This window comes from Ornithodoros turicata, chromosome 7 (genome assembly GCF_037126465.1).
Source record: "Ornithodoros turicata isolate Travis chromosome 7, ASM3712646v1, whole genome shotgun sequence".
In the NCBI taxonomy this organism is placed as follows: domain Eukaryota; kingdom Metazoa; phylum Arthropoda; class Arachnida; order Ixodida; family Argasidae; genus Ornithodoros; species Ornithodoros turicata.
The window spans coordinates 16,818,025-16,845,146 of record NC_088207.1 but is presented as its reverse complement, the minus strand read 5'-3'; the positions used below and the strand labels follow the sequence as shown (position 1 = coordinate 16,845,146).

Genomic DNA, 27,122 nt, shown 5'->3' with positions numbered 1-27,122 from the left:
CGCACGTTGGCGCCTTGCGTCTTGTGCTCTTTTCGTTCTGTACTTGGCTGCAACCGGACAGTTCAAAACCAGCGCGAAAAACGAGAAACCTCAGAAGGAAAATCCCAAACCTTCCAATGACTTCCTTTTGTAGACACCAAATTCCTCCCGACCCTAATGAAATGTGATCCTTCGCCGCGGGAACAGGACGCAGCTTGCGCCCTTTGTTTTCGTGACCCTGAAATCGGTTTTGGGGTCATAAACCTTATCTCGTTCTGTTGCTGCATCGAGGCGGCGGCTAAAAAGTATTTCGTTGTAGTGGGAGATAAAATACATTGACCTCTGTGGCCCTCTGCCGGGGAATCCAAATTATTTCGCTCTATTGCGAATTTCGTTATATCGCGTTTCGTTGTAACGAGGTTTGACTGTATATGCATTTAATAGAAACTGTGACAGCATTTAAACATATGTCTTCTTTAAAAGGAGTGAGGACACGACGCCAATCTAGCACAATTTATAGTATCCAGCAGCATGAACCTGAGATACAACCAATGTTGCCTTTTGCACCATAGCAGCGGTAGACTTTGTAGAACTAATTAGGCTGACAGTAGAGCAACTCCGCCGCAGTAAATATCGTGTCTTGTAAGAGGTACTGAACCTTATTCTGCACTACACAATTTGTTTTGTTTTATGGTCCTGGCCTTTGCAGTACACGCACAAAATACCGCAAAACAAAAATAAAGTGATCAGGAAGTTAAAACGGAGGAAAATTAAGGGCCCTTCAGTCTTTTCAAAACCTGACAAATGTGCGAGTCACAGCCCGGGGCCCTATTGTGATGCTGTCTTTTGCATCACTTCCCATTCAACATCGCGGTGGTTTCCAACGCGCTCGGACTGACCCATCCCCCAAACGCCCGCTCGATTTCCTTGGCGACCGCGAGGCACAAGTGATCCTTGTACATGTTCCCGACCACCTGCACTCCGAGGGGCAGGCCCGCGGAGCTCAGTCCCGTGGGACACTGAGTCACGGGGAAACCCAGCACGTTGAATATCGCGGTGTACGCGTAGTTGAACGGCTTGAATATCGTCTGGTAGTGGAAAGGGGCGGGCTCTGGGTGAGAGGGGTAGATGAAGACGCCGTCTTCGCCGAGGAGTTCACAGAGCTTTGTCCTCAGTGTCACAGCCTTGTTAAGGAAATGTTTGAGGGCAGAACTGCCTTTCTGTGGGGCAACACGCTCGAGCAGGCACAAGCCCAAAGCAGGGAGCGTGTGGGGCGAACGCCCCACGACCCACCGGAAGAGCTCCGGGATGACGTCGATTTCACCCTTGAGGAGAGACAGCTCCGCTGCGAACGATGGGACATCGGCGCCGGCCAAGCGTGCGTTGAAGATCTGCATGGAGTACTTGAAGTAGCTTCCGAGACCAGGATCCGTGATGGGGCAGTCATACGTGTCCGCGAAGTGCCGCACAACCTGGAGAGAAAAAGAAAAAAAAAGTCTGACTTTAACGCAGATAATGAATAGGGCCTGACCTTTTAGGGTTAAACCCGTAACCGCCCGATATTTACCCCCCAAACGAAATCTGTAAAATCCGGGTTTAACACGAATCTACCCGAAAACATCCGGGCCGCGTGGCACACACATAAGCGTGCATTAAAATAAAGTTTGATAACATTGCTAAACATTAGTTCCATGTTAAGACAAATTTTTATTAAACAAAAAAAAATCACCCGAATATACACCCGAATTCCTGACGACAGAATATGCCGTAACGGGATTTAACCCGAATACACCCGAATTTTCAACTGAAAAATATCACCCGATATTTACCCCCCCGAATTTGGCCAAAAATAAAACCCGAAAAAGTCAGGCCCTAATAATGAATAGAGCCTGAAGTTTTAGGGTTTAACCCGATTCTTCCCCGAATTTGCACCCCGAATTGAAGGTTGCCCATTTTGGGTTAAACCCGATATTTACCCGGCAAACTGCCCTCACTGGGACGTCTGTAGGAAGGCACTAACTTAATTGTTTGACAGCAAATGCAGTTGCATCACCGTTTGTACCGAACCACTACAGTTAGTTTGAGTAGCCGAGCCCGATTCCTCCCCGAATTTAGCATACTGGAAGTTTTTCCACCAGAATTCGCATGAATTTAGTGCACACGTTTATTTACCCGATTTTTACCCCCCGAATTTCGAAAAAAATATTTCCCGAAAACTTCAGGCTCTACAGATAATGAATAGACCCTGAAGTTTTCGGGTTTTATTTTTTTCCAAATTCGGGGGGTAAAATTCGGGTCAATCACTTGATGTCGAAAATTCGTGCAAATTCGTGCGGAAAAATTACCATCAGACTGTATTTGGGGATAAATCGGGCTCCATTGTCGAACAAACGTTCGTTGTACAGCCTATCCAGAGTGTCAGACGTTGAGATCAACCGTGTATTATGTGAAAAATTAGTATGTCATTGCCGTGAGGTGCCTAGCTTAGGTGCAGTTTTGCGGGTAGAAATCGGGTTTAACCCTAAACCGGTGAACCTCGATTCGGGGTGCAAATTCGGGGGGAAATCGGGTTTAACCCTAAAACTTCAGGGTCTAATAATGAACAATAGGTGAGATCTTTTCGCCTACACTCTTTGCACCCACTGCAGGGGCGGGGGCTATGCCTTTGCGTATGTTTAGTGTTCTTCGTTTTCAGCTAGGTTAAACCCGATTTTTCACAATAGTTCCCCCCCAACAAGCTTTCAAGAATTCGGGTAAAACCCGATATCTACTTGAGATCCTTGCGGTCCTTCAACTTGGCGTCGGGAAAGTGATTCACAATATCAAAAAAGACAGCTGTCTGTGACAACCTATCTGTCCACCTTTCGTAGACCTTGTCGCGTTACTCTCAAACCACTAATCTCCGTACGCTCCTTAACCTCGTTCCCAGCAACGACACAACAGGGATGGACTGCCAAAATCGCTCTTCCGATTGGGATGAATACTGGTGGCCGCCGACTTTAATGAGTATGACGTACGATAACGTAATACATATTCCATATAACTAGTGATCCGGTAAACATCTGAGTGGCGTTATCAACATTCGAAAGATCAAGGAAAAAGAAGATTGCTCGCTTCCGCTGCGATATGCACAGTTGTTCACGTGAGGAGGGCTGGCAGATGCGATACCTGTTCCACACCGGTTCCCGAGAGGGAGAAAATGAACCGGCACGAAATGAACACGAACGGACACAAAAAATGAACGAAAGCACACACGGGAAAATGAAGAAACTCGGCAAATGGCAGTCCACACGTGCACAGTTCCTGTGACTACCACGGGGTGGCAGCACTAATGGTGGTGCCCATTCCTTGAATCGCGTTTTTGTGTACAGTCCCCTCCTGCAGGAGCCAAAGACCAGCTTTTGTGGAGCTGGGGCAAGTGTTTGAATACTGCGGTCATCCACTGGTACCTAGTTGCGACATGAAATATAAAGATTCTTGTTTCTCATTCCAGTGTCACAGAGTGTCGAGTGAAATGAAAGGCACATGAAACAATTGTTTCATGTGCCTTTCATTTCACTCGAAAATTTCCCCGATGACATTCCGCAAGGCGGTCTCTCAGCTCCTGCTGTTATAACATTGTTCTGTGTTATTGTATCGTTATTTTTTAGGCTAACCAGTGTTGCCAACCTACATTCGCATTGTCGCAGGGCACCGGCAGAGGGAACAAAAGGAACAGGGGTCACCTGTTGCATCGTTAATGATTTATGAGCGAAAAAAGCCGCAATTTATGGGCAAAAATGCGGAGCGCAGCTCTCAGCGGTCTCTGCAAATGGTCTGCACGACCATCGCAGGGACCATGTCAGGCTTCTTGAAAAGCAGAACGAGGCTTCTTTCCCATGAAGTTCCCATAAAGTGGATCTGGCTTTGCAAACTCCAGAAAGAGAAAGAATCCTGAAACTTTCTCGATTGCCCGATTCCAAGATCTCAATGTCCGCGGTGGCCCCCTGTATATAACCTTGCACGGAAGATGCATCCTTGAGAAAAGCCGACTAATCCTGCTATTCGGTACGGTTTGGAGCCATCATTGCCTTTTTTGCGAAAACAATTTTTGGGAAATGCTCGCAGACACCGAAGTCCCACAATGCATTAAAAAAAGTGCACCTTGTTTGCTTGTTTATTGCCCCTTTAATCGCTTGACAAGTCTGAGGAATGTATATGATGATTTTGAAGCCTTACCTTCTTGACAGCCGCCTTCATTTCCCTGCAAACAGGAGTAACAAGGTAGCTTCCCCCATCGTCAATCATGTAGAATATCTTCAGCCTTCTAAAGTCAGTCTGCGAAGAAATGTTACAGCACCGTTGTCACGGCCATTTGCATTTCACATTGTGCGCAGTTCAACTTCGACGTATCCCTATTGATGGCAATTTTGTTTTCTATAATCTAGAAAAAATAGTTCTCGAAAACTTCAGGCTCTATTTATAGATAGGGCCTGACTTTTTCGGGTTTTATTTTTGGCCAAATTCGGGGGGTAAATATCGGGTGATATTTTTCATTCGAAAATTCGGGTGTATTCGGGTTAAATCCCGTTACGGCATATTCTGTCGTCAGGAATTCGGGTGTATTCGGGTGATTTTTTTTTGTTTAATAAAAATTTGTCTTAACATTGAACTAATGTTTAGCAATGTTATCAAACTTTATTTTAATGCACGCTTATGAGTGTGCCACGCAACCCGAACGTTTTCGGGTAGATTCGGGTTAAACCCGAATTTTACAGATTTCGTTCGGGGGGGTAAATATCGGGCGGATACGGGTTTAACCCTAAAAAGTCAGGCCCTATTTATAGATAGTGCCTGAAGTTTTTGGGAAATATTTTCCCCCCAATTCCGGGGGTAAAAATCGGGGAAATCAACATGTGCTCTAAACTCATGCGAATGGGGATGGAAAAACTTTCAGGCTCTTTCTTTCTATTTATGTTCACCAGATTGCTCAAAATCCCACCTGTTAATAGCTAACATGAATGAGGGGTCCAAATCCAACAACAGACAACCCTCTCAAAGCAACCTATGCTGCCCATCCCTTACCGGCTCATCGAGTTTAATCGAGGAAATATTTTTGGCAGCCATGACTCTCAGCATGGGTGACAAGTCATCCGCGTATCTGCACATGGGACCAGCCACAAGGCAGAAGTCTAGGCTAGCATCCCTAGCTGGTGGATACTGGCCCTTGTTGGAAACAAGACCTGCGTAGAAAGTCGAGCATGAGTGGTACTATTGCCCTGCAGTTCATTAAGATGATAAAGAACCTCATTCATATCATATGATACAACGTGATTGTGTACATATATAGCTAGACTGTACTTATCACGGGTTAGACAAGGGTGCTTAGGCACGAGTGACACTCGTAGCAGCTTTAAGGTGTCACCCCGGCAATCATTTCAGCAGCACAATGTTATGACACATTAGAACCTAACAAGGCAGCGTCACCGCCAGGTATGGCTTAACGGGGTTCTACTGTACAGTCGCCGAGAAATTTTACGGACTTCTAAAAGCCACAAAATCGGTCCGAATTTTCAGTCAATGAAACGAGTCTTCCAAAATTATTTTTATTAAAGAAAACTGAAAGAGGCACAAAAATGCAACTATGAATGCGCTGTGTGTGTGTGGATGTGCTTGATGCGGGTTCAAGTCCTACAGCTGGATAACCTTTTCAGTGACTTTCATCTTTCATCGTTAATTTCTAAGGCAAATTGAGGCTTTGTATGTATTTGTCCCTTCTATGTTGTTCCAGCCTCAGAACATCAGTTCTTTCATGAATGCGCATTTGCTTTGCTGCACTATGCGAGAAAGGGCGCTGCCGTTGCCTGAGGTGCGCTGTCAGCAATGGTGAAGAGAATGTAGAAGAAGAAAAAAAAAAAAGAGACTGAGGCGAATATGTACGAAAACGGTGTGAATTTTTGGACGTCAAAAGACTTTGGCTCAACCGGGCATCTGATAAAGCCACAACTTTTGTCCTAAATATCGGAAAGTCCGAATTTTTGGAGTCCGAAAAATCGGTTAGCGACTGTATAATGATATTGTAAAAATTTCTAATATTTTGTTACATATCCACTAGCACTCCAGTTATGTGGGCACATAAGAGTAAGACGTAAGCCACTCACCCGTGGTAGGCTTGTGACCAAAGATGCCATTGAAAAAGGCTGGCATACGTATGCTTCCTCCAATGTCCGTTCCAATTCCAATGACTGAGCCGGCACTTGCGATCAAGCTCCCTTCTCCACCTGAAATGTTGAAATGGAGAAGTTGCAAAGGCTACAGACATCAAGCAAGTGTCAGCATCATAGATAAGGCCCTTCCTTTTCTGCGATTCCGTGATTCTGCAAAAATTCGCAGAATTGTGAGTCTGCCGCGGAATGTGAGGTTTTGCGCAGAATTTTGCAGAAACCGCGTGCTGAACTCAGTTTATGCGCGAGATGAATGGACTTTGCTCGCACCGGGTCAGCTTGCGTTACAGTGTAGATGTGCCAACCGGATAAGGCCACCAGGCCGTGATATGGCCCCATCTGTGTGCTGGAACAACCCTCTAACTCCTCTCTCTAACCCTCAACTCTCTGGGATTCTGGAGTGGAATGCAAACGCTGACCCCTGCTTTGGTGTCCGTAGCTGTCAAGTACCTCCGTGTGACAGTAAACTCTGTACATGCAGAGAGGTCACTTAGCAAGTACTATTTGATAGTCAGTGACAAACGTCACTCCCTCTCCGAAGAAAGTACAATGTACCTTGTTATGCTAAGTCACACAAGTTTTTGGACTAAGTTTGTAGTCCCCTCTACACTAAGAGCTGACGGAGAGCATTTTCTGTCTGAACTAGGGTAATTTTCCTTTTACCGCAGAAAAATGCAGAATTCTAGTTCCCTGCTGCGGAATTCAGGATTTGCTGCAGCAGAAAAAGAAGGGCCTTAATCATAGACATAAGCGAGCCGCTATCAAAAGTTGTAGATACGAGCCTCGTCAGGGAACTGACCCCTGTCACGTGGGAAACCAAGGGCCACTGAACGTGCGCCTAGCGCCACCACGCGTGTTCAACGGGTAGAGCCCCTAGATTTCCGCGAATCCGCGATTCCCAGAAATTTCGTGTAATTGGCCATGTCTCGCGGAACGTACAGTTCCTCGCAGAATCATCCGTTTTTGCGGAATATTCGGTATATCACAGAAATTATGCAAATTATTCCTTTGCTTGGTATCACCATTCTGCAAGTTAAACTTTACCTCACACTTCCTGGAGTGTCACCTTTCATCAAATGAAATAAGGTAAGTCTTGGTTAGTTTGTCATTGTAGGTTAACGATCTTCCTATAGGTTTCTTACCCATAAATGCACCGTCGTGCGCCACCAGAAGTTTGTCAGTTCTATAGGCAACGAGTTGTGTGTTCAAATCCCACTTTGGTTCATCTACACACACCCTGTGTATGTATCTCGTATGGTAAATTGAGATTCGCTTGTACTCTGTGCATTTGTGTGATCCTGGGAGAATGCTGAAACTTCCATTTTTTTTATTGTTTTCTGTTGCCCGTGAAATACAGCGGATTTGGAAATCCCACTTCACGGAAAATTTAATTTTCCGCCGCAGAAAGCTAGGGGCCTTATCACTGGCCACCGGCTTGAGGAAACCTGATAAACAAGTCTGACAGTGTGTCGATCTCCATGCCAGTCACAGAGAACGCAATTACAGTTATGTCATTGACAGTGATGGGAAGCATTTCAAGTACCAGTACTAGTACTCAGGGGCGGATCCAGACCCTCGGTTTGGGGACGAGCAGTTTCTTTGGCAGAGCGTGGGAGTGGGAGCTTGGGCAGAGAGTGGGGGAGGGGGGAGAGGAAAATTCAATGTATAAACTGACGTTTGTCGTAACCGCGGATCCAAGAGGGGGGGGGGGGTAGCGGAAAAAAATCTGACGGGGTAGCGGAAAAAATTCGTATCATTCGAAGTTCACATCAAACGAATTAAACCATCATAAAAATTGAGGCAAGGAAATAGACAGCCACCATTCATTTTCCAATACTGTCGGTGAAAAAGTGTGTCTCCGTATTTGGCCAATGCTGCTCAAATTCGCGAGATGATTCAAAAGGCTTAGCACGTGCTTTTCACCCGCGAGTCGCGCGACAGTGTTCTAAAGCGGGCTTCTCCTAAAGCACGCAGGCGTTGGGTGAAGCCGACTTGCGGAATGGTGACGTTGCAGTGTTGCCAGAAGTTGTCCCGCTATGTTCCCTGGTTCCCTCCACGAGTTCTGATCGCTGTTTTCCCAAGCCAATGCGATGTCGCACAGCTTCACGTTTTTTTAGCATCTGTTTCTTTTTCTACACGTGGTATGGCGCGCGACTTTTTTTCGGGGACGCGCTATTTACGTCAGCGCCTCGTTTAACGATGTACCCCGTAAAACGATGGAATTCGCGACTACCGTCAATGTCGTTATAAGCGGGTTTCACCGTATTCTGAGCAGGGATCGGAACCGGTATTTTTTACGGTCCGGTTCGGGTTCGGGTTCAGGCATATTGGTTCAGTTCGGGTTTAGCTCCGCTGAACCGAAATTATCAGCTTGAACCGGTTCAGGTATATCGGTTCGGGTTCGGATCAGGGAGAACCCCCCCACCCCCCACCCCCGCACATACACAGACAAAAAAAATCTGTCAGCGGTCGGGGCATTTACAGGGATTGGAACAGTTACTTTTAACCGGTTTAACCGGTCCACGGGCAGTAATTTTGCTACATGCAAGCAAGCTTACGCTCACCGTACACCGTTGCCTTTGTGCCATTAAACACATAATCAATCAATCAATCAACCGTACACGATTGTAAGAGAAAGGTGTGAGATAACCGTTTCAGGTGAGCAAAAAAAAGGTCGGTCAGTAGCACAATGAATTCACTTCTGAACCGATTCCCGAACCGGTAACCGTATCAATTTTTTTTTCGGTTCAGTTCCGGTTCCGCTCAGGACAAGCAAAAAAATTGTTCGGGTTCGGTTCGGTTCGGGTTCCTCAGAAAATAACGGTTTTTTCGGTTTTCGGTTCGGGTTCAGTTCCGGTTCCGATCCCTGATTCTGAGGCACTTTGCCCGTCCCTGGTCATTGAACTGACATGTTGACAACCCAGGGAAACAAAGTATTTAGAAGAATGAGGGTTTTAATCGTACCACTGCTTCCACCACATATGCGCCTGGTGTCGTAAGGGTTGCTCGTGCAGCCGTGGACATTGTTGTACGACTCCCAGTACATGGCCAGTTCGGGCACATTAGTCACAACCAATGGAATGGCTCCAGCTGTTCGCATCAGGGCCATGCAGTCGGCGTCCTGAGGGGCTCGGAATCCAGCACGAGCCACTAAGCCTGAATCGTGGATCATTCCTGCAAATGAAAGTGAGAGACCTATTGAACACGAGTCACTGAGTCACTGAGTCACGAGTCACTCAACGTTAGTCACTGAGTCTGGCCTTTGTTGGTATTATGGCAAAGATAACGCTAAACCTCTCCTACCGCGATCCAGTTTCCACTCGAAGATAGTCAAGTCTGGCATTGTTTCATCCTTGGTTAGAGCCTCCGTGTCAAAAACGTGCTCGCATTTTATCAATTTCAGTTTGTCCCGCCAATGCGGTAGGTTGCTCTCAGCTGGCTATGATCGTCATCTTATCGCTTCCAGGGCTCTTTTTTTATTACGTAAGGTGTACTACGCTAGACCGACCTTGCCCGATCTTTCCCAGAACTCTAAAAAGAGGGTGGCCATCCCGTTCCACCACTCGGTTTCCCACAATATTTTAGCTGTTGCTAAGAATTTTGGCATTACGATTGTTTTTTCAAATGTCTGCAAATTAAGCAAGCTTTGCCCCTTCTCCTCTGTGAACCGTGGTTGTAATGTCACCCACCGTAATCCGTTTGTTTCCTGTAACCACTCAGTGGTGTATTGTATACCCCTTGCTTGTGGCATGTGCTATGTAGGTCAAACAGGACGCTGTCTGAATGACCGTCTTAGGGAACATGCGCTTAGCACAGAAAGGACCCACGTGTCAAGCGAATTAGTTCAACATCTCCGGGAATGTAACAACTGTGAAGCCCTCTTCGCGGAAACCTCTGTTTTGCGTAGGGAAAGAGTGACCTGGCGAAGAACGCTTCGTGAATCTGTAGAGATAGCCACACGAGGCAATTGTGTTAGTCAACCCTCTCTCATTCCTCTTCCTCCCCTTCGGAGGTTTTTGAATATATAGTGGGTTGTCGTCAATAAAATCTTTGCTGTGTTTGAGAATTTTTGTGTCCGTCCCTATCTCCTCCCTGTCTCTGGTTCCTCCTCCTTCAAGTATGCACCAGCTTGTCAGCGTCCTCTCTCTTTTATCAGAACACGATATAACAAAAAAACGAGAACATAAACTAAAATAGAAGCTAGGGGTGTGCGAATATTCGAGTTCTCGAATCCGAATCGAATATCAAACTATTCGATTCGCGAATCGAATATCCAATATTCGAACTTTCGAATATTCGACTATTCCACGAATATGAACGACACAACCCGAAAGTGGGCTTCACCTGACGCTTCGGTGCATGAGGTGAAGCCTGCTTTACGAAATTGCCTTTTGCTGCAGGACCAACACAGGCTGGACAGTGTTTAGTTTGAGGTAACGTTATCCAAAGTTAGTTTTGTAGACATCGTCTGTGGAAGGGGTGGCGCCCCTCCCACATGCAGTTTAGCGGTGCCGACGAGGGACTTTGATTTGATGTCTGTGAGGTTGCCTTTAAAAAGTTAGAACTCTCGAATAATGACTACAGACCAGCCCACGAACAAGAAGGGCGTCTTAAAGATGTCATTTTCGTCTAAAATTTCAGTAGTGCAACTTCCTAGGGCGAGTGCAAAGAAACTAAAGGGTGTCCATGGCAAAGCTGAGGCAGGATGCCACTCCGTTTGCTTGACAAATGGCCTGTGGTTGTCCGAAACAATTACAGCCTCATCCGTGTAACATGCTACTGCCTGACATAAAATTTTGAAATAATGGTGACCACTCCAGTGCTCCAGTAAATGTAGGCTCACCTGGAAAGCAGGAAGCACTTTCATGTAAAATTAAAGAGTAGGGGCTTTAAAGAGAAGAATTGCATGTCTCTCTTGTGACAGTTAATGCAAAAAAAATTACACTAATGCCATGGGCTACAAAACGGAAATTTCTAGTGCGAAAGTCACATATTGTAAATTTTGCACGAATATTCGATATTCGATTCGGTATTCGGAATTTTCTTCCCCATTCGATTCGATATTCGATTCGACTTAAAATGTTCGGATTCGCACACCTCTAATAGAAATGAACTTCAGTAACTGTGTGTGACCCTGATTATCAAGTTTCAATTCTTTTAGAAACTGAGTTTAAAAACTACAGCTAACTACATCACAGAACTGGTACAGCTGACTACCAGAAGAAGCTAGTGGGAGAAGGACTCATTGGTGTTTATCACTGTCATCACTGGATTCTCTTTCATGATCCTCTAGCACGTCATACAACGGACAATTGCTTGGAGGTGCACTAATCTTCCAGTCCTTCCAATGTTCCTGCAGCTGTCTCTAACTTCTAACAAAACTTCATTCTTTAAACGATACTCTCCCCATCCAGTAGACGTATGCAAGCCTCTTCAACCAGCAACACATCAAAGCTGCAGGAAAAATGGACATTTTGTTCTCTCACATGCTTCCTTCTCATTTGTGGTGGTATTTTCTAAAAATTGCTAATACGAGGATGTCCTGGGTGCGTACAGACCACACTTTCAGGCTAAAGCAGACATGACATTTTTGGGCAAAGAAATTGTTTAGCTCAATGCATGGCGCACAGGTGAGTAGCGAGCAGTTCCATTTTTCAGATTTTTTAAATTTGTGTGTGTCTTGTCTCCCATGTTATAGAATGCACTGAAACGCCCTGCATGATGAAATGCGAGCTATCGAGTGCAGGAATGCCACCACTACAGTTCTCTCTAAGTGAAGAAAAGTACCTAACAACCACAGAAAAGTCTCAGAAGAAGAAGAAGAAGAGAAAAACTCTCTCTCTCAGCTAATCTAGGAAATTTTTCGGGGCTTTTTGAGGTCCTACACGCACTCTTTACGGAAATATCTCTGGATGCAGAACTGTGTTGTATACAGGGTGTCGGAGCGAACCGAAAACCGAAAAAAAACACGCTATTTTGGTGCGAACCGGAACCGAATCGAAACAGTATACGTTTTTTTCGCTCAGGAGTGAAACCGAAAAATTCATTGAACGGTTTTTCGGTCCAAGCAAAAACTTTGCCGGTATGTACTACGAGTAGCGAATGAGTAGTCGTCGTGTGTTCTGAAGTCATGTCATGGATACTTTACGTGGGTTACGGTTACGGTGCAATGTATGTGGGTATACTATGACCCTTAGGCTCTTAAGCTGTAACGTTTTATCGTTCGCGCACATAGACTTAGAGGTACACGTGAACGGTTGTGACTCTCTACCAAAGTGCCGTAGCGTTCGTTTTAATTTCATCTGCCCAAACTCTCCTCAACTAAACAGCGACCCAAGGCGGCTGCGAAACGGCTTCTCTATCGGTAATGTCGCGCAACGCGTCCCTTGTTTGAGAGCAGCGACATCGAATACATTTACGTATCCGAGAGGCAAGCGCGTGCGAAGTGGCGCCTCTTTTGTGGACAGGACACGAAGTAAAGAAAACGAAGCCGTCGAGCGCGTTTGCGAGTGAAGGAGTTCCTCGATTTGCGTCGTACTCGAGCGGTAGTGCTTGCTGGCGAGGAAGCAGCAACAGGCATTCGGATGGGACACGATCGCATCAATACAGCAAGAAAGTACTTTACGTACGACATCACGACAAACAAGCCCGTCTGTATCATGCGCTTCAAGGGAAGAGAACACCTATTTGAACCAGGGATTGGAACCGGTATTTTTTTCGGTCCGGTTCGGGTTCGGGTTCAGGCATATTGGTTCAGTTCGGGTTTAGCTCCGCTGAACCGAAATTATCAGCTTGAACCGGTTCAGGTATATCGGTTCAGTTCGGGTTCGGCTCAGGGAGAACCCCCCACCCCCACCCCACCCCCGCACATACACAGACAAAAAAAAAAACTGTCAGCGGTCGGGGCATTTACAGGGATTGGAACAGTTACTTTTTTCCGCCTCGGTTTAACCGGTCCACGGGCAGTAATTTTGCTACGTGCAAGCAAGCTTACGCTCACCGTACACGATTGTAAGAGAAAGGCGTGAGATAACCGTACAGGAGAGCAAAAAAAAAAGGTCGGTCAGTAGTACAATTAATTCACCTCTGAACCGATTCCCGAACCGGTAACCGGATCAATTTTTTTCGGTTCAGTTCCGGTTCGGCTCAGGACAAGCAAAAAAAATCGTTCGGGTTCGGTTCGGTTTGGGTTCGTCAGAAAATAACGGTTTTTTCCGGTTTTCGGTTCGGGTTCAGTTTCGGTTCCGATCCCTGATTTGAACAGGCAGTTACCTACAGGAACTAGGAGCATATCAATTTCTCAACTGCCTATTAATATTAAATACCATGTATGCGGAATAAACGGGCTTACATTTTGCAACATTGAGTTTTTTTTTCTTGGAATGAATATGCCCATCAGAAGCTGAACCGGTTAAAACCGGTATGAACCGTTATTTTTTTGCCCCGGAGCAGAACCGGTACCGTACCGTTTATGATAGAACCGGAACGAAAACCGGAACGGAAAACATTTCGGTTCGGCAGCCTGGTTGTATACACTACTTTACTGCTGTAGCTACGCAGGCAACATTATTCTGGACACCATTTGCACAAAATATATAATCAAAATTACTTTTACAACTTTTTGTACACATCTTGGCATCCACACATTTTCGAAGGCTTTTTTTTTAGCTTACTTTAACTCAATATGCACGCTTTACAACAATGCCACAGCTCTCAATAAGGTCATGTACCATTACACAAAAAAGGTGCATGACGAACACGCGGACGCAAATGGGCACACATGCAGACGACGTTTAGCGCATCATGTGTGCAAAAAACTATCGTACAACAAATAAATAAAGAACAAAAAAAACGTCTGTCGGTAGTACAATTATTTCACATCTGGACTGACTCCCGAACCGGTAACCGTATCAATTTTTGGGGGGTTCAGTTCCGGTTCGGTTCATGACAAACAAAAAATTGTTCGGGTCTGGTTTGGGTTCAACAGAAAATAACTTTTTTTTCCCCGGTTTTTGGTTCGGGTTCAGTTCCTGTTCCGATCCCTGGTTTTAACCCAAGCAGTATGCAAAGACTATCACCTTTAACAGCATAGCAGTTCTTTGTGGTGAGAGGGATGCCCAGAAAGGGCTTCTCTCGTGCCAGTTCCTCAGCGCTTGTGGTCCCTGATGCGACCAGCTTGTCCGCTTCAGCAGCTTCCAAGAGGGCCTCGCTGAATCGTTCTCCAGTGACTGCATTTATTGTGGGCTGAACAGCTTGAATCCTTGCAATGTAGCGGTTCAGAAGGTCTACACTCTTCAGCTGAACGGAAAAAAGAAAATGACGCAGGTTTTTTGCTACTCGGTGCTGTCGTTTCAAGTTTTAATGCGAGCAAAAGCATTTTGAGATGCCAATGGGAAACAGAAGTGCACCTACACTTAACTAGAGGGATGGAATAATGTGGTCGCAAGTGCCTGAAGTCGTCTGAACGTTGATACGCAAGCTCCTTTCGAACTGCTGTTCTCGCATTCTAAGCGCACCCCCTAAAAATTGCTCTGATCGCCCCAGAAGCTGCCGGAAAGGATTTATATTAGAAAAGGTAAAATACGGTGCTTTGGAGTTCAGACGAAGTAGAACACTTCCAAAGCCACACAGAGTGCGGTTTTCCAGGGAAGGGTATCGGTAATGGTAACGGAAACAGAAACCGGAAACAGAAACGGTATATTACCAAAATTGGAGATGCTTTTCCGTTTCCGTTATAATATTGCTTTTCCGTTTCCGTTATCATTACGATAACGGAAACGGAAAAGCAATATCACTGTCCACCATTACCGGGAACAGAAATGGAAACGAAAATTATCGTCCGGTATTGAATTCCGGTAATGGCTATTACTGCTGTGCAATGACATTTCAGTGACTTTTCATATTATTTTTGTATTTTGATGACTCCATTCCCCGTGATGTTCTAAATACTACACGACAGCATGGAAACAAAGCGCAATATTGGATACCGAGGGTGCATCACCCACTCCTGACATTACCTACCTACGTGACATCAGGACATGAGCCTTTACACAACGTCGACTCCGCGCTCTCTACTCCACCATAGCGCAGGGATGACAGCATATGATTTTTATTTGTATTTTTTAATTTCTTCATTTCACCGTGGCTATGGCAGTATTGTTTACTACTGAAAGCATTCACTTATGAACGTGACATTGGATAAAAGTTATGCCCATCTTGGGTTGCTGGACTCAGCGTGACTGAAGACAGAAGACAGACTGAAGACGTGTTCCTACACTTCTTTAAAAATCTTGCAAGCTGTGCGCATCCCAACGACGTAAAATTACTTGTGTATAGTGTGTACGCGTGACACCGAAGCAGCACTTGGGCAAAACAGGGTGCTGACAGAGACGGACTGGCTGTTCTCTCGCAGCGCTGTAACAGTCGTTCCTTTACCAGGAACACTAACGGAAACGAAATTAAAAGCTGGTATCAGAAACGGTTAACGGAAACGAAAATATAGCAGTAACGAAAATGAAAACTGTAACGAAAATATGTCCGTTATCATTCCCTGCTGTTTTCACAGATTACACATTTTTAAAATTCTGAAACTGTGGAGGTCTGCCTTGTTCCTTTTGCGAGAATCGCCGAAACACACTGATTTCTTTTTTTCAACTGCATCACGATTTTTGGAAAGACAAAAAGACAACTTGAGAACCATAAAAAGTCACAATTCCCCTGAAAGAAAAAAAAAAATTCAAAATCGTGTCCAAATGACTCCAAATATGCTAGACATCTTTAGGTCCGGAATATGTGTACGTGTGTCTTTTTTTCTTTTTGTTTTGGTCACAGTAACAGTGAGGAGGTGGCACATTTTCTGAGCATGAGTCAGACTGGCATGTTACGCTTTCCACGCAATCCACAATGATTCAAGCTCCGACATACTGTTACGAATATCCGTTCCCCTGTACTTTACATGGAGCAGATTTTGAACGAGACAAATAGATGGGGGATTAATATCGGAATAAAAGGCGACAAGGACTTCACCGCGCGGTATCAAAACAGACCCAAATCGATTAAGATCTCTGGGCCTACATATCCAAGGACGCTCAGAGTAGCCTTGAATAAAAGAGGTAAACTCTCTGTCCTACTCGCAACATCAAAAAGCCAGGTAATTACCGGGTCTAATTTCTCTGGCGGAACCGACACTCATGAGTACTTCGACCAGGGATTAGAAATATGCAAGACGTTGGCCTGGCTGAGAAGTTTGCTTCGCGCGCCCATCCCACCTTTCCAATCCTATATATCTATGTACACAGAAACCGACTGAGAATTTCCCATTTTCAGATACAACAGCTTTGTCGAGGAATATTAATACAATGTTATCGCCACTTCCCAGCAGGTTCGGAATCTTTCTCACTCATATACTTTGATGTGTTGACTGTACGGCTCTCTTTGCCTGACAGTACAAACAGAACATCAGCGGTACTTAAAGCAAAAAAACAGGTTTCTGAAGCGCTTTACATGCGTGTCTCACTTTCTCTCTTAAGCACACAATGAAGCACGGATACATTGTGCAAGCATGACACCCGTATCGAAATTCTGTGACGCGCGAGCAACTCCGGCGAGTATGCAAACATGCTCAGCCACTTCAACGCATTTCGATTGAATGGTTGTCAAACAAGGCTCACCTTTCCAGTTCTTATTTGTTCAGCGAGATGACTGGCAGGCTTCAAGAGAATATCGTCCGTAATAGGCGGTATTCGTTTTGATTTGCGGTACATCAAAGAGAACAGGAACGTGAGGAAATACTCGTTGAACAGCCTCACATAATGCATCACATGGAACACTAGCCTCAAAAATAGGTGAGCCATCGGAGTGACAGTGAATGGTGACTGCGTTGGAATGTTGCAAATTCTACGACGCGGGCTTCTGGCGAAGCTGTTCAGCTGCTGTCATAAGTGGCCATGAAGTAACACAATCCACAACCCACCGACCGAGCACGCCGCCGGTGGATGACGCCGGCGGCGCCTCTTTCGCTTTCGTTCTCAAACAGTCGTTCCGCAGCAAATGACAAAAAATAAACAATTTACAAACATTTTGCTTGGAAAGATGTTTGCCGCGCTTGCTTTGAAGTACGTAGTTTAAAAAAAAAAAACGCATATTCGCTGCGTCGTATTTGAAATCACCCTCACCAACGCTCTGCCTGCCCTCAAAGCTCTTTTGACTTTTTTGGACACCATAGAACTTCGATCCTCGTGAAAGGCTTATTATTTCATTCCCCGCATCATCACCAGCAACAGTTGGAAGAGTATCACCCCGGCCGATGAAATTCCCCATTCACTATCTCGAAACAAAGTTGTTGTTTGTTGTAATATCATTTATTTTTCTTTCGAATCATACGCGCAAAGAATACAAATAAGCAGATGCTTTTTTTTTCCCATGACTTGTCGCGTGTTTCCAAGCATTTTGTTCGCCACTAGCTTTGAACGTATAGTTCAACTCTACGAAACTCGTGGCGCTGTCGGACATTATGACGTCATATTTGTTTACAAACAGGTAGAGGTCTATTCGAAGATATCGCAGTGCAGTGTCGTGGCAAAAAAAAAAAAAAGAAAAATATATTTCGGGAGAGGTATGGGGACCTTGCATGGGGGATGAGAATTTTTCCCACGCTTCCCAGATGCTGTACCAAGGTACGATTTAAAGTAGATGAGACAACGGTGAGTAGGCAAGCGAGCTGGTGAAGGTTCGACGAAGGCAAACCTTGAGCTTGAGGGAACGATAACACACGAAGAAGTAGACAAGACGAGGCTCAAAACAGAAGTCATTTTTAGCAACCAGTTTTCTTCCTATAAAACTGTTCAGTAGTCAGTAAGATAGGCCATACGAAGTAATTTACGCCACAGAGTCGTAATTATCCCAGAAATTGAATTTAAAATACGCCGAAAAAAGCGACCGTGCGCAACGGCGGTGAAGAGCACTACCAGCCTGTGATCTGCCTGGAACCCTGGAACCTCGCGCTGACGCTATAAGGAGAACGCTCGCTGATTGGATTAGAGAAATGTTGTCTGCTACTCCGCTGTCGTCTGCTACTCGGCTATTCGGGTTCTGAAAAAGTCTTTCTCCTGGCTCGGTAATGATTCGGCCGCTCCTTCTATCCCCAATTCTCCGGGAGAACTGGCAAAATGGTTTACGGCGGCAAAGGGACAAGGCGCTGAACCCCAGCGACCGGCGAACCGGAACGAGTTCTCCTTATAGCGTCATCGGTTACATGGCATCACACCTCCTCATCCTCGTGGATCAGTGGAGAAATCTGGCCAAGCCCGATTTCTCCACTGATCAGGCTGGATCGCGCATAGGGTGCTCCACAGCGCGGTCACCGGCCGCCATACTTGTGGGCCCAACGCATTCTGTCGTCTGCACTTAGTTCAAGCGGGGCTGCCCGTATTTTTTAAAATTTCCTTTAAACTAAAGGGCTCTAGCTCACCATAGTTTATGTTTATTCGCTCGGAGCAGAGCCCGAGCTGAGCGGAAGTGCGTCAATGCGGAATACGCGACTGAGCGACAACGGCTTTGCGCTTGCGCAGTATGTATTGCTGTGTCGTCTGCTTTCGTTGGTGTTCGTCGTAGGGCACCGTTTATGCGTTAGTGGCTTGAAGGTTTCGCTTCTGTCAGTTTTTCAGATTTTGTGTTCCTTCTTTTTTCTTTTTTACATCATTTCACGTTTCATTCCATGTTGCACGTAGTGTGTGGAAGACGACGACGGCCGATTTTCTTGCCGTTCACGCGGGGCCACTCGCGCGTTCGTCCATCATGACGCTGGCTGCAAACTCTGCATCAAAGCCTGTGTTACATAAAGTTTCTCGACATCTGTCAGAGAGTTTTGCATTTCCAAGCACTAATTCCACAACTGGTTCGTGTGGTACGGCGGTCTAGATTGTCTGGATGAAAGCCACCTCAAAATTTCAAAATAGCCGCCATCTTCTAGCTCAGGAATTGTGGGAAGGATCTGCGAGCTCGCCCTCCAAGCTCCGAGCGAAGCGAGCTGCCTCGGATGTGACTCTGAGCGAATAACCAAACACAAAGTGGGCGGATCTGAGCCAATTCTCATACGCCCTCGAGCCAGATCTGTGACGACATATCCGCTCCGAGCGCCTCCGGGCGATTAAACATAAACGCCCTGAGAGTAACTCGGAGTTGCCAGAGTTGAATAAGAAAACGCACCCATTGTGTCCCATGGGAGCAGCCGGCGCCAGTGAGCCCCAGCTGGGACGCTGACTGAATCCGCGCATGTCGGAGGCGGCTTCCTGGTAGTAGCCCTTTACGAAGAATCGCAACGCGCTAACCACTTGCAGCTCCGGTGCCACCGCACAGTTCAGTTCGCTCGCCTGCAGATCAGGACGCAGTGTCACCGACCGTTTCATAGCAGACGACACCTGAGCACGGCCTACTAGATTATAACGACAATGTCATAACCAGCAACCCCTATGAGGAGCCCGTCCGCACCAGTCCGCACGATCCGCTAGGGGCGCTACTCATCGGCACGCGAGATCTGAACCACGATTGGACGGTGGAAATTTGAATTCTGAACGCGCAGAAGCGTATCTACGACTCCCGTAGCAGACGACAGCAACAGCTCCTATGAAAACGTGTAGAATGATGATGATAATCAACCTCAGAATGGAGCATCTGTGGAATATATCAACCGCTTGTACAGAAATACCAAGGTAAGCTGAAGTACAAAGTATTGTAGAAGTTGAGGAAGCAATAACTGGGACGATGAGTAGCGCCACCGCTACCTTCCAAAAATGCGGCGCTGGGAAGAGCTGCCTACGATGTGGTCGTTAGGTCGTGCACCTGGGCGCGAAATGGCAGCGAAGCGTGTAAGGTCAGAAAACTGGGAGTGGGCCGACAAGCTTTGTGTAGTAAAACTTGTGTTAGCGTATGCTCGCATTGTCGAGGACAAGTCTGCAGACATAGATACACTAAGAAAGAAAAAGGATGCGTGGCAGGCCATAACTTCACGCTTCAATACCCTGACCGCGTTTGGCCCGCGATCACAAGATGCCGTCAAGGGACAGTGGAAGCGCCTCAAATTGACCGCAAAAAAAAGAGTTCGAATCCATCAGAAGGGCGCTGCCGGGGACCCTGAAGGTGAGCTGTCCGCGATAGACAAGGCCATTTGGAAAGCTCTACCGCAAGAATTCCACAAAGACACCAACGGCTACGACGACGATGCAACTGCACAAGAACCTGAACCGTAAGATAATGCACAAGGACAGCATTCCTTCACAAAATAATGTTTTCTTTTTGTTTCCTGCAGACGAGCCTCAGATGTGGCAGGAGAAACCCAGGAGGGTCCCAGATTTGTGAACAGTTTGCCATCACAGGAGGCGGTACCTACTGCCATGGTCGTTACCAACGGAGGGACTAACGGGCCCGTTCTGTTCAGCAGTCCCATCCTGTGTCCATCTGGTAGCATCACAGTAGCCCAACAAACGACACCAGTTGTCACTGAAGTGGCCAGAAATACCACTACACCTTCACGGACTGCAACACAGGGACACAGGTAAGCACCTTGCAGCAATATGTCAAGTGGTGCTGTCAAGTTCTTGGTCAGTCAGTTTCATATATGTCGTTAGCTCCCTTGCCTGAGGTGCACACACATAATCACAGATGCCTTGAATGATATTGTGCCAGTTCCTGCAAGCTACTACACTCTTGAAAATGAACTTCGCAGCATAGCATGCTCCTAGCAAACCACCAACTCGAATGATATCGCTATCTGCTCTGATTAGTTGAAATCTTTTTGTGACACTTATGCAGTCCATAATTGTCACAAAAAAGGCGTACGCCTCCCGTTTTCATCAAATCGGGGGCAGATAACGATATCATTCGAGATGACGGTTGGTTGAGAGCATGCTATGCAGTGAAGTTCATTTCTAAGAGTGTACAGTAACGAATGCCTGACAGATGATGTCAAAGCTTTGAATTAAATAACATGGACATACAAACTTAACATCACATCGAATGGCATGCGCACCTTGCACGTAGGCTATGTGCTTCAGCAGTGCAAAGCAGTATATTGCCATGTGCATGTAGCAAACCGCCTTTGTCACGCTTACACAGCCATAAAAAAAAAGTGCACCACTCAGCAAAGGCTTGTGTGTGTCTGTACTGATGCCCCAGCAAACGATGTTCCTCAAAAGCTATTTACCTGACATGCCGACTTGCGTAAGGCAGCGTTCACACGGGGCAACTTTTTGCAGCAACTATGAGCACCTTTGGAGTTGCTGTCAGCCGGCAACCTCCAGCAACTCGAGTTGCTCCGAGTTGCTGCGAATCGCTCCCGGACCGAAAACTTGAGAAGTTGCTCGTGCATCGGCCAATCAGAGAGGGAAGCATTGCCACGTGACTCCCGATGGCGTTGTGGATTTCGTTCGTGGGTTCAGAGGTTCAAATCCTGGAGGTGCAGCTAAAAAATAACTTTTTCTTTTTTACGAACTTCACGGAAACATATCAGTTGCCACTTCTGGACGGCAATAATGATCTATTGGAGCAATAAAACTGACTGAAATTTGATAAACAGCAGCTAAGGAAAAGATTCCACCAGTTCGATTCGAACCCACATTGTCCGGTCGCCATAAGGTTGCTTGTGGGTGGAGCTACAGAGTTGCTGCGTGTGAACGCGGACTAAGAATGACTGCAGCAACAAGGTGCTATTGCTACCTCTCCCTTTGTGTTTGACAAAGATATTCAGCGTGTACTTCACGTCTTATACTGTACCCAGAGTGCCCATACCCCTGCATGTAAGGGCTACGCATCATTGTACAGCCGCACATCACCGTTTCAGTTACGATATCACCGCAGCGGTAGATTGTACCCGACACGATCTAGATGGCAGCTGCAGTGAACCCTCGTCAATATGACCACCTCCGTTCCCGCAGATTCTGGTCATAAAGCGAACTGTCATAATAACGAGAAAGCGGTCCGGTCGGGACCAGAGAGTATGCACGGCCGAACAAAACGCACGCATGATGCTGCACAACAATTTATTTAACAAAAAAATCTGTCAACAGTGACTGCTTGGTGTAGCTTGCAGTGATCAGCTTTTATAACTGGACAAGAGTACTATATAAATCACACAAATATTATGAATGTCATTGTGTTGCTCAAAAAACAATAAAGCAACCTTCAGTGCTTCACTGGCCTCTTTCGTAGTGACGGGCGGTCACTGTCTTTTATGGTTTTTCTTACTTTAGCAATCCAAGAAGAGGTATGAGTAATCTGGAGGTCAACAACGCCTGGAGTCACCCCGATCCTTTGCGCCCCACTTTAACTGCGTCACTTTGTTCATGAGCAACTTAAGCAGCCACTCTGAGGGGCGCCTGACGCTGCCATAATAATGGGAGGATAATGCATGTGTTCGACCCCAGCTGTGCCCAAAAAATCTCAGTCATAGTCCGATAAGTGGAATGTCATATTAACGGGGAGATAGATTTTACATGGCGAAGAAACCGTTCCCCAGGAATTCGGTCATAAAGCCTGAATGTCAGATTAACAGGCGTCATCATAGCGAGGGTCCACTGTATACAGAATAGACCATTTCATTGCCCACAGGCCTCATTTTGTGAGAGCACAAACAAAGTGTACGGTGTGTCTGCTGCGCACTCTCGTCTGACCGCTCACTATACTGTAGGAGAAGACGGCGTCGCAGGGCAAGAGCAGGGCCTACTGCTGCCGCCCCCCCAGCGGCTGCGTTCGCGCACACACTGGAACGCCAGCAGGAGTATGATCACGAGCAGCACGTGCTACAAATAGAAATCCTGCGCATGCAGCTGGAACGGGAGAGGAAGACCAGCTCCCATCTTGAACGTCTGCACACCTATGAGCTTGAAGCTGCAAAACACAAATCAATGTACTGGAAAAACAAAGTAAGGCTAGAGGCACTTGACGATAGCAGTTAAAAATTTGAAATGTTTTTAACTTTATTTAACAACGGCAAACAGCATTGCCTGCAAACAGGGCGTATTCCGCAGGTACGTTCCACACATATTTATATGTGTCCATTGAATATTGTATGTACATATATACATAGAGTGCTTTCTTTTTCATACATTGGTACTGAGAACATCACTGTTGTAGATGACACTGTTGTAGATGGCTGCATTTGTGTGACAGGCTCGTAATGATGTTAATACTAATTCATTTTTGGCACGGTCCTCCGAAACAACCGATAGGATCTTCTGATTGGTTGTTGTCAATACATAATGTAACATAAGTATAACGTAATATAACGACCATACATTGATAACAAATAGATATGAACAGAATGGCGTAAATGCAGGCTAGCTGGTGGAGAAATTCCATGATAGGCAAGCCTGAGCGATGGGCAAGACACGTAAACAAACACGAAGAGCCTTCGAGCCTTTGTGTTTGTTTATGTGTCTTGCCCATCGCTCAGGCTTGCCTATCATGAAATAGATATGAACATAAGAGATATTAGGATAATTTAACCACATGAATGTTAGCAACAAGCTCATGCAAAATATCAATGGCATGGTGCTGATACAGATTGTCTAAAATTAAGGAGGAGTGATTCATAGGATTAAGCTTGAAGAAAGAGTACGGATGAAAACAAGTTACATCTTAGAGTATGTGACGGTACTTGGAACAGTAAGTAAGAAAGACGTGACCACAAAGCTCTAATGTAATTCAGACTATGTGTCATCAGAGGCATGACAAATGAATCTAACATCTACGCACCTGTTACTCGAAAGCCTACAGAAAAGAGTGCATAAATGCTGTTGCAGTGCAAGACACAATATCGTGCACATGTACAGTTGGAAAGATTAAAGCTTCCTTCCCATCATCACCACCAGGAGAACGTGTAGCATCTCATGCACACACTGCATGACCGGCATCAAATGCCTTGTGCTCTATGATTGTGCAATAGTTACATCTGCTTGTTTATTATGTATTTATTATGATTGTGATACAAATATGTGGCTGGCATTAGCTTAGGCCATCTCCAACGTAAGAAAACCCACTAAGACGCACTAAAACCATAACTATGTAAGAGCAGAAACCGTATCGCTTCAGGAATCTTGTGGTTGTGTGTGTGGAATTTTTCTTTTGTTATGAACAGGAGCTTCACAAAACCCCTGTTTCTTTTTTGAACCTCCCTCCCCACACCTTCTGTAACAGAATAACTACTTGCTCTTCATGGGTGCCAACGTAAATGTGCTTGCCCAAAATCTGTGAAACCGTTGCTTTTGGGTGCTATCTTGCAAAGCGTCCTCCCTTACGTCATGTATTAATTTCCAGAAGTCTCCCGAAGACATTGCATGTGTATCATTCATTATTGAAGTTACGTGGTCAGTCATGCAAAGGAATCTACATTATTTTGCTACATATTAAGCAGTGTGTCCCACACACCTGCTCCCAGGCTTTGTCCGTGACGATGCAGTACACTGTGCTCACAACATTAGCTGTCCAGTTGCATAGATTTGTGCTGGCACAACTACAGGGTTATTCTAGCAAACGTTACACATTTCGATCGCACTGAAAAAAATAGAAGACTAGGTTTGATCCATCCGAAACTCTGCAGACTGATAGCCATTTATCTGAAGTTTCATTCGAATTTTTTGTAAGCGCTATGGTCATGTAGGAAGAAAATTAACAATACAGCAAAATCTCGCCGCATGCGTTTTCAATGGCCTATCCTCCACAAACACCGCCAGTTTTTCCTGTGTCTGCTTCACATTCACATCACTTCACACAGGTAGCGCTGCCTACAACGATGTCACATGCCGATTCTGACGTAATGTGCCAATCCTCTTGTTCTGTATGCTGTCGTCACCTGTGTGTGGTGAAATGAAAATGAAGCGCACACAGCCGAAAATGGCAGCTTTTGAGTGAGATAGGCCATAGAAAATGCATAGAGTGAAATTTTGCTTGATTTTTAATTTTTCTTCTACAGGACCATAATGCTAAAAAAAAAATCCTACAAAACTTCAGACAAATGGCTACCAGACTGCAAAGTTTGGTGTTGGATAAACCCCGTCTTCTATTTTTGTGATGCGATCAAAATGTGTAACGTTTGCGAGACTAACCCTGTAGATGAATATGTCGGCTTCTACAAGTAACTGAAAATGTGGAAGGTAGGATATGCAATCGTGTAAATTTTAATAAAAATAATACAGCACAATGTAGCTAAGATGCACATGATTCCAAGTTTTTCTTTGTATGAGCTTATTTGCATTGCATCCATTGCAGACTTCCTCTTACTGTCTGGTATATATCAATAACAGACAGCGAGCAATGACCCCAGCCCTGCGGCTTGCTGTGGAACTGAAATTTCGTGCTAGAATGAGAACCTCTAGGTGTGCCTTGCTTTGATATTCCACTGTGCTGTTTCTCAAGAAATAGCACAATCTCTCAATACAAAGTTGCACTGTAAAAACTGCGTAACTACAGAATGCAGAAATGCAGCCTGTGCAATACTTTTTCAGAGCTTCATCGTCTGTGTAAACAACGCGAATTAGCCTAGCCAGGCCACAACTATGGACGATACAAACACGTAAGCCTCGAACACCCAGTTGCTTGAATTATCGTCTGTATTTCAGGATGTCTGCAATCCAGTAATGCCTGGACAACTGGGAGCTTTTGCGGGACTGCAAAACTAAAAGAATTGTCAAGAAAGCAATGAAGAGCTGCTGAAGTAAAGAAAAGTAAAAGTAAAAGTAAAGTAAAGTAAATTCACTAAAGAAGTTAACACGATTGTACAGTGGCTGTTATGTTTCTCGTGGCATCACACAGGCCTCTTATGCCATTTCACAGCCAAAGTTAGTGATAACTGTAACTGCATCACTATGCGAATTCTTTCTGAATAAGAAGACTGAATTAAAAACTCGAATAAGGGAGTGATTTCACAGAGCGTAGTGCATGATGTAGTTGTCCGTGTCGTCGTTCTTCTGTCCGCGTCTTTTTGCTGTCTACACACCCTGAATTCGTACCAACTACCCCACCTTCATACGCTTCTTTAGTGCATGATGTGCTGTTGGCAGCAGTATTATAGTATAGTATATGTATGTAAAGAATGAGCATGGAAAAATAGATAAGTCCCCAACAGGGTGTGTAAAAGTGTTTCCTCAGTAATATATGATTTCGAGCGAATAAGCACGATGCAATTATTGAATAAGATACCAGCACAGGCTTGTTTCTAGCTGGTGTTGCAACTGTTGCTGTGTGTCCTTTCTTCGGTCCATTCCTGTTTGCTCTATCCTTGAAACACCACTGTTGAAGCAGATATAAGACCTCCTTCTTTATGCGAGATTTTGTTCATTTTAACCATACGTTGAGAAGTTACCTGTCAGAAAGAACTCGTTACAGGTTAAGTTATCTTGTGAAAAATGTGAAGTTAGTAACGAAGTTCTTCAGCATGAAATGTAGCTCGCAGTCACTGAGTTACCTAAAAAAAAGAACGAGTTACTTCCAAGTTACTTTGGACACAAATTAGTATTACGCAGGTGCAGCGCGCGTGAGCAGTTGAGTTAGACCTTGAGTTGCCTGCGGAGAAGTGCAACGTGCTTAGATAGTTTCCATTTATGTCCAACAACAGGCGTCTCCCCGTTTGTGAATACATGACGTCATAGTGTTCCACAGCGCCACAAATTTGGTAGAGTTGAGCTACACTCGAAGCTAGAGGTGAACAAGGTCGCGCCTGAAAGCCACGGTCTGGAGGGGACCACAATGGTCCCTGAAAGGGACGTGTCCTTCGGCCCTACTTTTCTTTCAGTGGGAAGCAGCGTTCATGGAACCCATCCTTCCTTCCATCTCCTTCTGGTTTGTTTTGGTTTCAGTCTGTCTACCAACGTTGGTAGATGTCTATTCGAACGCTTTGCATCTTGCTCCCTATGGGCGCACAATGGTTCAGCCTCATTTCCATGGCAGTGG

General features: G+C 45.4%; 2 protein-coding genes across 3 annotated transcripts; one reads left to right on the top strand and one right to left on the bottom strand.

Moving 5' to 3' along the window:
* Positions 1–478: 478 nt before the first annotated feature.
* LOC135400251 (fatty-acid amide hydrolase 2-B-like) lies at positions 479–17,199 on the bottom strand. Its single transcript, XM_064632028.1, has 7 exons — positions 16,853–17,199; positions 14,261–14,480; positions 9,147–9,356; positions 6,120–6,239; positions 5,044–5,201; positions 4,198–4,296; positions 479–1,451 (listed from the first exon to the last, which is right to left on the bottom strand). Exons 1-7 carry the CDS (start codon positions 17,033–17,035, stop codon positions 831–833), a joined length of 1,611 nt encoding a protein of 536 aa, XP_064488098.1. The 5' UTR covers positions 17,036–17,199; the 3' UTR covers positions 479–830.
* A 2,270-nt stretch (positions 17,200–19,469) lies between these two features.
* LOC135400250 (uncharacterized) lies at positions 19,470–26,536 on the top strand. 2 transcript variants are annotated; one of them, XM_064632026.1, is made up of 4 exons: positions 19,470–20,424; positions 20,488–20,733; positions 22,864–23,098; positions 23,174–23,552. In XM_064632026.1, exons 1-4 carry the CDS (start codon positions 19,973–19,975, stop codon positions 23,351–23,353), a joined length of 1,113 nt encoding a protein of 370 aa, XP_064488096.1. In that variant the 5' UTR covers positions 19,470–19,972; the 3' UTR covers positions 23,354–23,552. The 2 variants fall into 2 exon arrangements, with proteins under 2 accessions (XP_064488096.1, XP_064488097.1); XM_064632027.1 differs by lacking the exon at positions 23,174–23,552 and adding an exon at positions 25,793–26,536 and having other exon boundaries at positions 19,474–20,424.
* Positions 26,537–27,122: the final 586 nt, after the last annotated feature.

What these genes read in the sequence shown, in the direction of transcription:
- LOC135400250 (XM_064632026.1), top strand. Translation starts at nt 19,973, where the DNA reads ATGCGGCGCTGGGAAGAGCTGCCTACGATGTGGTCGTTAGGTCGTGCA. An exon ending in ACTGCACAAGAACCTGAACC is followed by an intron (nt 20,425 to 20,487) that starts GTAAGATAATGC and finishes TGTTTCCTGCAG; the next exon opens with ACGAGCCTCAGATGTGGCAG. An exon ending in ACTGCAACACAGGGACACAG is followed by an intron (nt 20,734 to 22,863) that starts GTAAGCACCTTG and finishes ACTATACTGTAG; the next exon opens with GAGAAGACGGCGTCGCAGGG.
- LOC135400251 (XM_064632028.1), bottom strand. Translation starts at nt 17,035, where the DNA reads ATGGCTCACCTATTTTTGAGGCTAGTGTTCCATGTGATGCATTATGTG. An exon ending in CATATGTGGTGGAAGCAGTG is followed by an intron (nt 6,240 to 9,146) that starts GTACGATTAAAA and finishes TCAACATTTCAG; the next exon opens with GTGGAGAAGGGAGCTTGATC. An exon ending in TGGTCACAAGCCTACCACGG is followed by an intron (nt 5,202 to 6,119) that starts GTGAGTGGCTTA and finishes CTTTCTACGCAG; the next exon opens with GTCTTGTTTCCAACAAGGGC.